Consider the following 15,174-nt stretch of genomic DNA (forward strand, 5'->3'; position numbering starts at 1 on the left):
TTGGGACCTAAACAATTTCCTTCCTAATCATACGGCAAGAATTCAGCACTGAAGATGGAGAGAGACGTGTTTTAAAGTCAGGCTACCCAGTTATTCAGATATATGAGATTATGACTTTGAGGATAAAGTTGATTTTCTTTCCACCAGAAGGCGGAACCAGATGCAGATGCACCAACTTCATACTGCTACCCTCAGAAGATGGAACCTTTTAAAAATATTTAACTGAATAGAGATTCTTTGAAGCTGTCTTCAACAGTTAATATTTTGGAACCTTATTTTGCTTATCTTGAACAGCTTAAGGGAAGAGAATCAAAATCATTCACAAACAGGCCAGAGTACTAGACTGAAAGGGTACCCAAAGAGAGACTAAACTTAGATATTGATCACACAGGTCGTGTCTGGCAGAGCTGGGATTCAAACCCTTCCTCCAAGTTCAATGTATTTTTATTGTTTAATGTTGACTCCCATCCACATATTCTAACATAAAGGATATGAGTGGTGCTGGTGATTCTGTGATGGAGAACTCAACAGTTCTAGAATTAATCTGCAAACCAGGCATTTCCTCCCCCTACAGCCCAACCCTTTTGTGGCCAGTTCACTGGCCACTGCAAAGCAGAGGTAAAGCAGAGATAAAGATGGGGATCCCTTGGGAACAGGCCTTCTGTGCCACCTTGACAGAGAATTACAACCTTTCACTATGAGAATTCTTTTTAAAAACCTTTTCTACTGTCAGGATTGCTTTTGTCCTGCTACTGACTGACCCTTGGGTAGCTGGAGAGTCACAGACTCTGATTTTATACTCAGGATGACATATGCCTCAACTGGTCTGGTTGTGACTTTAGACAAATCATTTCTTTGGGCCTCAGTTCCCTTATATATAAACTGAAGGGGATGGACTAGGTAATCTCTCAGGTTCCTTTCCAGGTCTAAAACTACATTCCTATGAGCCCAGGAACCATAATGGCAGACCACAACATCAGATTTCATCAGCCGTAGCCAAATTCTCCCCAAGATTCCCCCCCACCTTTTTTTGTAATTGGGGTTAAGTGACTTGCCCAGGGTCACACAACTAATAAGTGTCAGGTGTTTGGTCTGAGGCCAGATTTGAACTCAGATCCTCCTGACTCAAGGGCCGGTGTTCTATCTACTGCCCTACCTAGCTGCCCCAATCCCCCTTTTTTTAATTTCATAAATACAACCTTACTTTTTATTGAACTATAGAATTCCATATAAATGTCCTCAACCCAATCAATTAAGATTTATGAGTGTGTGCATGGTACTGTGCTAAGCAAACCCTGTAACATATATGGAGTGAATTTATTGTTTCTGTCTTCAAGAACCATAATGTCAAAGTATTATCCATGATTTTTAAGCAATAGTTTCCTCAATCGCTCTTAATTCTAGTGTCTTCACACTATTGATTATTTCCTTTTCATCATGTATATATAGTGAATGGGCACATTTTTGTTTGTATGTTGCCTCCCCCATTAGATTGTGAGTTCTTTGAGGGCACGGACTGTCTTTTGCCATTTTTTGTATCCCCAGCACTTAGTACAGTGACTGGCATGTAGTAGGCACTTAAATGTTTATTGATCTATGGACTCACTTTTTTTTTGTATTTTTCTTTTTTATTTTTAGGCAATTGGGGTTAAGTGAGTTGCCCAGGGTCACACAGTTGGTAAGTGTCAAGTGTTTGGTCTGAGGCCACATTTGAACTCAGGTCCTCCTGACTTCTGGTGCTCTATCCACTGTGCCACCTAGCTGCCCCTCCATGGACTCACTCTTAATACTGAACTGCGCAGTTGCTAGCAACACAATCACTCTGCTAGCATGGCATGTAATTGAATACAATGGTGATCAAGGAGAGGTTTTGCTTGACTCTGGAATATTTTCATGTAAATCTGAATGACATTGATTTCCCTAGCCCCAAATAAATGCTGCCAACACATCAACTGCTTTTCCTTTGGGAAGGCACCTTTTATTGCAACACAACATCATCAATCCCCTAAGACGTACCACCAGTGCATTTTCTTGTAAATACAAAGCGCTACACGTTAGTTTTTCAAGTGGTAAAGTACATACAATAAACAATTTTCCTTTCACATTAGAATCCATGTCTTCCATGACATTTATAGGACATCTACATCCACAAATTTAAGTGCACTTGATGGCTTGCAATTTCTTGTGAAGGACTTTAAGATGTGTTCTTCCTGAATTCTATAATATTATTATTCAAATGTATTCTTCCTTCCATTCAAGGGAGAACAGAGATGAAGGAATATAAACAATATCTGTCTACAGGTTCCACCAGCAGCAGAATATTCTCTTGGCATATTGACCCTCTGATCATTAAGAGTTCCAGAGACAGCAAGGTAGGGGCAATCCTAGCAATCTAGCAATCCTGGTACACAGTATGGTAGAGAGAGCAATAGGTTTGGAGTCAAGTGAAATTTCGGTGCCAATTCTGTTTCTGTCTGACGCTCCCTTTGTGAGCTTGGGAAAGTCATTAAATATAAGTTTCAGTTTCTTCAGCTGCAAAATAATAACACGTCTTTCTGGCCTCACAGGATATTGTGATGTTCAAACAAAACTACTTACATAAAGGAGGAAATTAAGTTCTAGAGAATTGAAATGAGTTGCCCAACATTATAAAGTGCCAGGATCTGAATTCATGTTTTCTGACTCCAAATCTAGCACTTTTCCCACTGCACCATAATGGAAAATCCAAAGACCACCTACTTTTAGCATGTCCCCCAAAACTATGTTCCATGGAACTCTGGTGATTTACAGTCTTCATAAGGGTTCTGGTCACTGATGGTGGTATTCTCCCTCTAAAATATTACACATTAAATCACATATAAAAATATGTATTCACATGTGGCATTTTTGGAGGAAAGGAACATAGATTTAATTTTACTCCAGAATTCCTATGACCTTAGAGCCCTGAAGACAATTGATCAGTATATGTCAATCACCCAAATCATTTTAGGGGCAGATAAATTTGGGCAACATTGATCTAGGCAAAGCCCTTCATTGTACAAATGAGTAAACTGACATTCAGAGACGTGCAGCTTTTAGTGGTGAATTTGATATGTGAGCATCTCCTGCTTGCCATGAGGACTGGGAAAAGCCTTTTCACTTTCAAAAAGTAATCAATACAACCTTGGCTCTCAGGAAGAACTCCTGTCCCCTTAAGGTCTGACTAATTTTATAACATTTCTTATAAATATCACCAGCATAAAAAAAAATTTCTTTAATGCGAGCAATATACAAAAAGGCACCAAGAGCACAGAACTCTGTTCCACCTACAATCTACCCTAGAAAGAAGGATAAAACTTAAATACAGGCTGGAGAAGGTAGATCTTTTGCTTGTTTTTTTTTTCCTTTCCACAAAGGCCAGATGTAGAAAAACTTAAATCAATTATCTATCTTGCAAAAGAGGTTACACTGCCATTTGATTCTGGCTCCATGGTATAGCATCTTGCTCTACAGGATAAGAAATGTTGTTTCCATAGAAATATCTTACAGCAATATTTACAAAACCTCAATTACTTCTTTCTAGACATTCTATGCAATTCTTCAAACTAGCTCTGCAGCAGTGGAGAGAAGAGGGCTCTACTCTTTTCTATATTTTCCCCCACAGGAAAAAATAAAAACATAGTTCATTTTAAGCACTGCAGATATTCGGAATGCTCTCTCACCACAAAACATCTTAAGATGAAGAAACCTAAAAGTCTAAGGAAAATGGTAACGGCATCTTGATAAATGGAACAATAACCTTTCTGTATTATTTCTTGCATTGGTACAATTGCTTTATCATTTTTAAATCACTTTCACATGTATTATTCATTTGATCCTTGTAACAGTTCTGTGAGGTAGGTAAGGCAGATTTTATAAGTAAGAAAATTAAGACAGAAAAATTAAGCAGCTCATTTATAGTCACATTGTTACCTAGTGACAATGCCAGCACTGGAATCCAGGTCTCCAACTTCCAGTTCAGGGTTCTTTGCATCAAGAATAAGGAAGTCAGAAACTGGGCCTGACTTGTTTAGCAGGCTTATTTTCAACTATATCTGCTTTCTCTGATCTCCTCTTGGCATTCCACTGAACGTCTTGATTCGAGCTTTCTTTACTAGGAGGCTGAGGAGTGAATTCATCTTCTATCATTATGTAATCTTTATTCTCCTTTATTTTTTCTGTTGTTTCTCTACTACGACTATCCTGAAGCCAGAAAGGAGACAACAAAGAATTCTAATTAATTAGTGCAACGTAGCTCTACCAGAAGCCAGCACAGAATTCTGTACTGAGACACTGCTAAGGTATCTGGAGGCATCCCCTTCTTGGATAAAGTACTCATAAAAGTCAGAAGGTCTCTTACTTACAGTCTCTTATTTAAAAAATGCAGGACCATGGAATAACTGGGGAAAAAAATATTGGCAGTCTTCTTTATGATAGCTGTTTTTAAGAATTTCAAGTGTGATCATGTGGAAGAAAATTTAAAGGATTTTTCTGGGTTTGGTTTCTGGCTTGGTCTCAGAGGGTACACGTAGAACCAATGAGTGAAAGTGCAGTTAGTTCAGCATGAGGAAGAAACTCCTAAAAATTAAAACTGTCCTATCTGAGGAGATAAGCAAATTTCTTCTCACTGGAAGTATTCAAAAGCTGGGTAACTTAACTATTTGGCAGGAATGTTGTTATAGTAGAGCATATTCATATTTTTTTCATATTTCAGGTGGGGATTGGACTAGATGGTTCCTTACAACTCAAGGAGTTTACGATTTTTACTACAATGTTGATTACTACAATGTTGAGCCCAAAATCTTGAGGACCTATCTTCCTGGATACCATGTACCATTATTCTGGAAGCACCCACTTCCTTTTAATGGGAGGCTATAGGAAATTACTGAAGGTAATGGTTAAAAGCCTTATGATTACCCAAAGGAATTAAACTACAATAATCTTGTCCAATGTGGTTTTAAATGGAACTTTACTTTAATTGGATATAAAAGAAAATGGAAGTTCTCATTTTAGCAGATTGGTTGAGTTAATGTCAAACACTTTGCAACTTTTTTTCTAAAATAATTCAGGTCTATACTGGTTCATATGGTATACCTTTCATGTTGGGTCTTCTGGTCCAAAAAAAAAGCTACTTTTGGAAAGTGGACAAAATGCTCCATACACATGTACAATTTCAAATTCACAAATAATCTGGGGGTGGCAAAAACAACAATAATTTTAAAAGTGTGATGCCATGCCAAGTGTCTGATTTCATCATGATCATCATTCATGGGAAAGTAATTAGCTTTGCTGTCAGAACACACATGGAAATGTGTTATTGGAAAACAAAAAAGAGTCTGGAAAGTAACAAACAGCTTAGAGACTTCCAGTAACATAGCCATGAGAAGGAGAAGGAGGGATAAACCCTTGATTTTCCATCAATGTGCTACTTAAAGGGAGGGAAAAAGGATAAGACAAAGCCAAATTTGTCTTGCTTTTGTTCTACTTAAAAGACTCTGTTTCCCTGTAGAATTGTTAATTCATATTTTCAATATTTTCTTTATAATGCAAAGCTTGGGCATTCTATGTGGGCTTTGTTTTGTTTCAGCTTAGTTATAGCTTGTCTAGCTTAGAAAAGATTACCATGAGAAGGCCTAATTATAATGGTCCTTCTTCATACTGCCTCCCAATACAACAGAGATTAGGGGTCTAACTCAATGGCCTGCTGCCATGGTAAAGCCCACAGTTGTTTTATGAATCAGCCTTTCAGAATTTGACCATTGCTTTGCTAAACAAGGACAAGATTTTTAATCCCCCGTCCTTCAGAGGAACCCACAAAATGAAAAATTAATCGGGATACCTTGTTCATTTCTTCATTATCCGATGGTCTGGGTTCATCATCTTGGAAACTCTCTCTGTGGCAGCTCTCTGCCTCCTCTGAAGTTGCCTGACAAGTCACTTTCCCTGAAGGAAAGAACATAATGAAAGCATGTAGGGTAGCTCCCTGTAGGCAGGAGTCTGCAAAATGACCAAGACCACACCTAAATGACCTTGCTGGAAATCTTTAGTCCCACAACACAATTTCATCCTCTTTATCTTAATTTGGGCAGTTATAGAAATGCATGCCAGGTGATGAGGAGGAAAAAAGCTAAAGAGTAGAAATACAGGAAGCAAAAATCTGCCTGACCTTCACTCAGCTCAAATGCTATCTTTTACAAAAGGCCCTCCCCAGTCCTCCTCCTGCTCTCCTAGTGCCTGCCTTCTGTGGTTACCTCCAATTTGCTCTATTTTTTTATGTTTTTTAAACACATAGCTATTTCTATGTCATTTCCTGCATTAGAATGTAAGCTCATTAAGGGCAGAGACTGTTTTCATGTGGGGTTTGTATTCCCAGTGCTAAGCAGTGCCGGTCACTAGTATGCTCTTAATAAATGCTTGATGACATGCCTTGGTTGTTTCTTAGCATCCAAAAGCTGTGGCATATCCCTGGATATTTACATCAAATATCTAATGGTCCTGATTTGTGCCTGGAACATAGTAGGTGTTTAATAAATGCTTGCTGATTGACTAAATTGTTGATTAACATTAAAAGAGGGTTCTTGTTACTTTCTGTGTTCCATCACTATGCTTTATGGTGCCGTCTTGCTAATGAGAGATACCACCATTTTTTGTATTGTTATTCCCGAATTTAAGTGACTCATTTAGAAAGGAATTTGGGGATTTGTTCTGGTTTTTTCTGTATTTTTTTTTTTGGTGGCTCAATTCAAATGCCGCTTCCCATGAACTTTCAAAGCAGTACATTTGTACCTTTCTTATACACTTACGCATTTGACCTTGTATATTTATTTGTGCACATGTAATCTCTATTTTTAGATTTAAGCTTTATGTTCCTTTTCATACTAAATGCTACAGGTATTCAGAAATAAGAGTCAAGTTAATAACTTAATGAATGAGGAAATTATTAACCAAAACCAAATGAGTAGGGTTTTCCATTTTACTTGAAAAAGAATTTTTTAAGTAGGGTGAACATATACTTTAGCTGGATGTGTATCTTTCACTGCAAAAACTGTTAAAGTGAGTAATCCAGTTTGGTAAAATTTAATCACAGCATTCAGAAATAAAAATACAACTTTGATCTTTCAGAAAACAAACTTTGAAATAATTCAGATTTATTTGATGATACATTTTCTTCATGGCTTGTAGTTAAACCAGTCTGTATTCTTTTCTATCTTCCTAACTTCATTTTTATGAGTTATATGAAATTGTTTATTTTCATATGATAAAACATCATGCTGAATTTTATTTATAAATTGATGAAGATTCAATAATCTGTCAGAAAAATTCACAAAATGTATTAATATCCTGGATCAATTTAAATGTAAATGTGAATTTAATAGATATCATCTATGATATAATATATGGTACTGCAGTTTACCTCAGTTACCACTAGATGCAGCCATATAACCTTTCAAAATATTGCATTAACAAAAATCCCTGCAAGTGAGTAGTTCAGCTTGTGAGAATTTTCTAGTATTTTCTAGCAGACTATTACAGCAGATCTAATGATGGACACACCATCACCAAAATGAATTAAAACAGACTTTAAGTTACAATAAATCACATTCATTTGGGAAGGGGGTGGAATGCATTCTTCTTTAATGGAAATTACTTGCACATGAGATGACAGCTAAATCTACTCAATACTAATCTAATTTTTTCTTTTAAAGTGGGACTTATGAGATATAACTAATAAACTGAAAGCATCATTTAAAAGATGATTTTTTTTGCATATTTACTTCAACAACATGATTTTACCATATTTTATTTTTGGCATATTATATTTCACCCCTTTCTTGATGATGCTTTTTAACATCACTGAAAAATATCTGCAAAGCTTGATTGGGAAGCTGCCAGAGAAAGGATTTTAGCATCTCATCCTATTTGCTTTGCTCCATAATCTGTGCACAACTGTGTTCAGCATCTAAACAGAAAGTTCCCAGAGGCCATCTGAAATGAACAACCTTCTAACGCTGTCACTAAGATTTTCAGCTACATATGCTATCAATGATCACAAACAGGTTAATTTGTTTAAAATCCAATCCTTAAACAAAGCTGCTAAAAGAGCTATAAAATATATATATATATTAAACATCCGAAAGCATAAGAAGGATTTTTTTTCCCTATTGGAAAAACCGTAAAATGTCTATGATATATTAGCATGTGCACTCAGTATCTAAGAAAGTGGTCTGTTTCACTGGAAGTCTTATACACAATTTTATTTTTACAACACTTAAGTGTGCAGAAAACTTCCAGAAATAACAGCCTGGAATGAAAGGATAGCCGTATGGCTTGTAAAATCTAAAACAATCCAAGAAAGCAACTCTAAGAATAGCTAGCTAATTAAAAGCTAAACTAAACAAATGTGCCTATGGGATTTACTATTTACAAGTAGGAAAAAGTTCCAGGAACTGAGTATCATTCAGTGAACTACAAGAATTTCTAAGAGATCAAAATTCAACTGTTTCTGAGGAGGAGAAGTAGATTCAGGGTTGAGTAACTTATTGGAGCTAATGTGTGATTGCCCTGACAGCCCACACATCACCAACTTGGAAAACAACCTGAAATTTCAGCACTAACTAACCAGCATAATAATTACAAGATGGAGAGGGTGGGTTGAGTAGACTTAAAATTCTTGCTGCCATGCTTTGGGATAAACAGAAGGTATCAGTCAAGCTGGAAACAGTGCCATAATTTACAAAGTTAGTGAAAAGTCAGGAATCTAAATTTCAAGCTTAAAATACAAGACAACTTAGGAGCTTTATTGACCATAATTAATTTATCCTTTCCCAGCCCCAGTGCTCCAAAGATCCCTTTTCTTCCTCTAAGGTCCTCAAACTGTTCCTTACCAATATTCTTTCAAATATTTTTACTGAGACTGAAGGAGGAGAGATAAGGATTCTCACCAAAAGTCAAAACATCAGATCTGGCATCTAATTTCCGGTTACCTTCTTCCTACTGATCCACACTGCCCCCCACTGAGACGGCAGCCCTTGAAATGATACCAAGTGGAAGTATTAGAATTGACAACCATCTTCCTAATTATGCAAAAATTTCTTCCTCCCCACATCCTATTAAATTTCCAAAACCTGCTTCCTAATCCTTCTCCCTCCTTTCAACTCTATCCTCGCAAAGGAGTAAGAATTGTTAATGCAGAAGGGCAGCTATAGGGGTGGAAGGCTCATTTCTGAACTTCATCATCAATAACTCTGCAGTGATCATAGCTGTTTGGGCTGCCCTTGGAAAGGGATTCCAAGCTCTCTCTTCTCTCTCTGTCTTTCCGTCTCTGTTTTTGTCTCCCTATCTTTCTGTCTTTCTCTCTGTCTCTATTTCTCACTTCTCCCTCCCTCTCCCTTCCTTTTTTTCCCCTGTTCCTTTCCCCCTTTCCCTCCCCCTTTATCTCTTTTTTTCATTCCCACTTCTTCTGGACAAGCCACTTAACTACCTCATTACTATTACAGTTAAAGTAATACTAGTAACTACCACACAAGGTGTTAGGATGCCCCATTGATGTTTGTAAAGGCACACAAAAGCCTCCTAGATGAAAGGTGCTATAAAGCACAAGATATTTCCATTTTTTTCAATAAACTAAAATGTGCCTACTGTCACTCTCTAGAGGCCAAACAATTTATACACATGGGAAGGAAAACAACATCTCTGTTTGCTTAGCAAGAACCATAATGATCTCTCCACCAATTCCAAAATGTCAGACAAGGGTAATAGTATCTTAGTCAAGTGAAAGTGAAGGAAAATACTAAAGCTTTAATGTTGTACTCCTCAAAATGAAAAAACAAACCAAAAAAATCTGATAAAACTGATTCTCTAAAACTGCCATTTAGAATCTATAAACTAATGGCACCTAAATTTATCTGTCCCAGCTATCTAGATGTTGGGATAGCAACCAATAATGCACTGGATTGAGCCAGGTAATGCATCAGAGTAAAGCAGTAAAATACTTGTTTTTTTTTTTTTAAGAAAATTTAACTACCCAAGCAAGCTCAGTTTGAGAACTGCAGTCATTAAGTCATAGGTGCTGAACAAAGTTTCTACCTCAACTTTCAGAAAGTTCTAACTTGTTTTATTAATAATAAAACAATGCCTTTAGACTTGAATTCCTGTCTCAAGTACCTTCCTTGTCATTGGTAAGAGTCAGTAATCTAGAATACTAGAGACAAAACAGAGAATCTTGGAATTTTAGAGCTAGAAGGGACCTTAGAGATCATCTTATCTAGTTCCCCCATATCACCAGTGAGGAAATTGTAGCTCAGGCAAGAAACACTTCAGACAAAATTTCAAAGTAGGTGATATTTGTGTGTGGTACCATTTCTGCACCACTCTCCTGTGCCCAGTGCTTTTATTTATTCTATGTGCTGTAATTTGGCTTTCTATCAAGAAATCAACACACATTTATTAAGCTCCTACCTACCATGTGGAAATCAGAGTGATAAGCACTAGGGTTAAGGATAGGGGCAGGAACTATGATTTCATTGCTACAGGGATAAAGTTCCCCAGATAAAGAAATTCCTTTTATCAATGGAAGTCTATGTCCTCTTTGTAACCGTCAATCGAGTTACCTAGCCACCTAGTTACCTAGGGCACTCAAAGGTTAAGTGATTTACCTAGGGTTGCACAGCCAAATATGTGTCCAAGGTGGGACCTGAACCCTGGTCTTCCTGGTTTGGGGTCTAGCCACAACTAGTGAAAAACAGTCCCTGCTCCCTGTCCTCAAACAAATTAGTTCACAATTCCACCAAGGTCTAGGAGAACCAAGCACTGGGTCCAAAAAAAAAAAAAACAAAAACCACCCTCCTTTTATCTCTAAATTCTCATTCTTGATTCCTTTAAGGATGAAAGAAACCTCACTAAAATATGAGGATGGGGTCAAACCACTTCACCCCATTTTAACTAGATACCTCTCAATAAAAAATCCTTAGACTGGCAAAAAGTCTTTGAAAGCCTTTTGTAGAAGGGAAACAACAGTAGACATGAGGTCCTTATTCAACAGAAAGGCTAGTCCTCCCAGGAATTAGAAGCCTATCCCCTTACTCTTCAGGTAAGAATATACAACATCCCTCTACTGGTTCCAAGGAGTTGGGATCCTTGCCCACTCCCTCTCCCATGAAGGGCACCTCAACTCTGAGCTCTGTCTGGTACCAAGTGCTACAACCAACTGGACCTGGGTCCAAGGGAGATTGGGGTACTTTGCCTTTTCCCAATAATGGGGCACCACTTTTATTTTCTCTCCCCCAACAGAGCTTTCCAAATAGGGTGAAGCTACCCTTGAAAAGATTTAAAAAAGGACCAGGGGTCAACTGGAAGTCACTTTCTTCCCCCAACTGTCTGGTGAGAAAACAAACTGTCCTAAGTGAAAAATTGCACGATTCCCTCAGTGCATAAGGCCATCCAACTGGGTTCTGGGCAAAATTTTCAAGGTGTTCCTTTCCACAAATGCCTCAGTAATATTCTTCTGAGGCAGCTAGGTAGAGTAGTGGATTGAGCACTGGACCTGGAGGCAGAAAAACCTGAGTTCATATCTAGCATCAAATACTTAGTAGCTGTGTGTCCCAGGGCAAGTCACTGCCTCAGTATCCTCAACTGTAAATTGAGGATAATGATAGCACCTATCTCCCAAAGTTGTTATGAGGATCATGAGATAATATTTATAAAATACTTAGGGGCAGCTAAATGGTGCAATAGATAGAGCACTGGCCCTGGAGTCATGAGGACCTGAGTGCAAAACTGGTCTGAGACCAGACACTTGACACTTATTAGATGTGTGACCCTGGGCAAGTCACTTAACCCCAATTGCCTCCCCTCTCCCCCCCAAAAAAACCTACTTAGCATAGTGCCTGGCATGTAGAAGGCCCATAATTCCTCATTTCCTCCCTTTTCTCTTTTTCTTCCTTCCTTCTGGGAGTCCCTGTACTACATCCTCTTTGAAAATCTTATCCAAAATCTTCTACTGCAATGTATCCTTACTACTTCAGAGGCTATTCCTACTGGAATTCCAAACTTACCCAGTAGCAGGACAAGTATACTTAGTTAAACACAATAGAAAACAAGTTCAAATAAGCTCTAAACAAGGATGAGATGGAGAAAAAGGGATTAATCACTTAGGGGCAATGATTCCGAAGTTTCTAGGCCAGCAAAGACCTCACACAAACTGGCTGGACTAATTTTACAAAGAAGGCAAGCATTCTAGGTCTCCTTAAAAGCAAAAAAGAAAGAAAAAAGACATGAACATTTATGAGCTACCATGGTATGCTCCAGGTGCCAGGCACCAATATTTAAAGGATGCAAACTCCATATTTTTCACATTAGCCTCAAAATCAATACTTGTGCCAGATTTAGTAACCCCACAAATGAGTCCTTAAATTTCAATGAATCAACAAATGTACTGTCTGCACAAATCACCTCAAAAAGAACTAGACTTTTCAGGAAATAGTGGAAAAACCTTTGTAAGATTACTGTTTGAAACAAAAAAAGAGAAAACAAAATTTATAATTTTTTCCACTGAATCTAGAATATCCAATAATGAAACTCCTACATGGAGAATATTTTGGGGGGCGGGGTTCCCTGCAATTGTGAAGGGCTCAATTTTAACCTGCCCAAGCTCCCTCACAGAGCCCATATATGCTCTGTGGCATGCTTATTCTATCTCCCTCTTTTAAGTAGAATTTCCAGAGCTAGACTGGCCAAATCCTTCCTCTTCAAGGTTCTAAGGTAATCCTGAGAAGTCAGGGCTGATTCTGCAATACCACAGCTCAAGCCCCCACTGGTGTGCTTCACCCTCAAGAATATCAGTTGAAAATTAATTTATAGGGGTAGCTAGGTGGCATAGTAGATAGAACACTGGATCTGGAGTCAGGAGGACCTGAGTTCTAAATCCAGCCTCAGACACTTACTAGCTGTGTGACCATGGGCAAGTCACTTAACCCTAGCTGCCTCAAAAAAAAAAAATCAATTTAGTCAATCAGTCTTAAGCAGTTTTTAGAAAGGGGTATTTACGAAAGCAGTACAGTGAGAACACGGTTCAGACTTATAGAGCACATGCTGCAAGGGGGAAACTCATAGCCACCAGTTGCTGTAAATCCTGTTTTTCCTCTCATTCATGGTATAATCCCCTTAAGCATGGTAAATCTGTGTCCATCTTTGTCCTCGGATCCTAACGAAGACACTACTGCCAACTGATCTGAGGACATCATTTAGGACATCAGTGGGAAAATGGGAAGAGGACCACTCCTCTGGACCTTTAGAAACTGTGAGACCCTCCTCCAATCAAAGGAAGTTCAGGGATAAAGGTAAAGAGACTGGCCAAAGCCAAGGCCCCTCCTTCCCCTCTGGGCAATTAGATCTGCCCTTCTAAAAGAAATTTAAACTAAAGTATGGGTTTAACACTTCAAAGGAGTATTTGTATTTTAAAAGGAGAGCTAGTTGATTCAAACGAATTTGGAAAGGGGAGGGGGGGAGAGATGTATTTTTAAATAGGAGAGTCTTCCTAAGGTAGCCTGCCTAGGCCAAATCCCTTTCTCAATTTGGCAGGACAGAAGAAAAGAAATCCACCAAGTGGCTACACTCCATCTCAATAGTCGCTTATCAACTGGAGCAAGTGATCCATACACTCCTAATTTTTTTATACTCTGAACATAATAAAAGGAGGCATGTGGATGTCAGAAGCTGGAACAGCCCTCAGAGGTCATCTGGTACAAGCCCTCATTTTACATACGAGTAAACTGAGGCCTGGAAAGGTTTAGTGACTTGTCCGTGGTCACACAGAGAGTAAATGCCAAAGGGAGGATCTGAATCTCAGTACTCGCTATTAATTAAACTTTTATCTTCACTTTCATAAGTATAAAAGCTATAAAACCAAAATGTATACTTCTCATTTATACTTACTGTAGGAAAGGCTTGATTCAAGTTGAATCTTTAGCCAAATGTTCACCCTCTGGCACCAGTCTCCTGGAGCCTCTACTTGCCACAGTCGATCCTGCTCCTCTGGATAGGCCAGTAAGAACTTGTGACAAACTGAAGGAAATTCAAGGAGGAAAAAAAAATTAGTGAATTAAGTATAAACTAAGGGCCCCACACTTCAACAAAACTGGGTCATTTTTATTCCAACAGTGTTTCCACAGGTTACCTCATTCCACAGGTTACCTTAATTTCAGATGCATGCCGTTAGGGGTTAGTTAAGTCTTTGATGTATACTGGTTATATGGCCCTGGAAAAGTTACTTAACCTCCTAGCAGCGCTCCAGGCAACTTGCAGGGAAGGTGGTGGCTACCTGTACTAGCAGAGAAAGTTTCCTTCCCTGAGAGTTCCCTCTATCAGCGAGGTCACAGGCCCAATCTCCATCCCTATCATCTCAATTTAGGTCCATGGACTACTGCAGCAGCCTTCTAGCTGACCACCAGCCTAGAGTCTCTTTTCTCCTCCAAACCATACTACATGCATCTGCCACAATTATCTCCATCAAATCCTGTTTTCATCATGTTGTTACCTTGCCCAAAAACCCACATTGGCTCACTAGTCTGCTTTCTAACTTTTTCTAGAGTTCTCCACTGAACAATCCTAACATTTGCATGTTGCCTGATGCACATTCAAGTCTCTTTCACATGTGATCGTTATAAACCTCTAACTAGACTAGGTTTCTTGGGAAAAGAGGCTGGTCATTTTCCTTAAAGGCCCCAGGTCAGTGCTAAAGTGGTGCTCAAACTGCACTGATTGATAGGTTGATTAAATTACTAATATTGTGACTTCTCACAGTCCTTCTCCTACACTGTACTCTATTCTTCCACACTCCTCCTGTTCACCACACATCAGCATATTAAATGCTTGAGAAAAACATTTCAAATCCCCTGAGACATTCCTCAGAATGGCTACAACAAGCCAAGTCTCCAATCAGGAAGAAAAAAAAATTTAGCACCAAACAACTCAGAACAAATTGTCATTCACGCTCTTTACCCTATCAAACCAAGGTAGAGCAGCAACCTCAAAAATGGGTGGGGCCCTCCAGTGCCCACAGAGCTTTCTAACACGGAACTCTAGCCAAGCCCTCAAGCTCTCTTCCCGTTATTCAGCCTTTCATTCCCACAGAGGAAGATGAAGTATGTTCTTAGTAGT

At 38.6% G+C, this 15,174-nt stretch overlaps 1 protein-coding gene across 6 annotated transcripts in view; it reads right to left on the bottom strand.

Moving 5' to 3' along the window:
• Window positions 1–1,961: 1,961 nt before the first annotated feature.
• The window catches only part of FAM169B (family with sequence similarity 169 member B), a 110,070-nt gene continuing 96,857 nt past the window's right edge, over window positions 1,962–15,174 (bottom strand). For 5 of the 6 annotated variants that reach the window (XM_027852221.1, XM_027852222.1, XM_027852218.1 and 2 more), the window contains 3 exons: window positions 13,951–14,079; window positions 5,858–5,961; window positions 1,962–4,006 (listed from right to left, as the gene is read on the bottom strand). In XM_027852221.1, coding sequence (XP_027708022.1) covers window positions 3,788–4,006; window positions 5,858–5,961; window positions 13,951–14,079 — 452 coding nt within the window. In that variant the 3' untranslated portion in view covers window positions 1,962–3,787. Of the gene's footprint in view, window positions 4,222–5,857; window positions 5,962–13,950; window positions 14,080–15,174 lie in introns of all 6 variants that reach the window. The other variant, XM_027852219.1, reaches the window with a different exon arrangement.

The sequence above is a fragment of the Vombatus ursinus genome, unplaced genomic scaffold (assembly GCF_900497805.2).
Source record: "Vombatus ursinus unplaced genomic scaffold, bare-nosed wombat genome assembly UNPS02009205.1, whole genome shotgun sequence".
Classification (NCBI taxonomy): Eukaryota; Metazoa; Chordata; class Mammalia; order Diprotodontia; family Vombatidae; genus Vombatus; species Vombatus ursinus.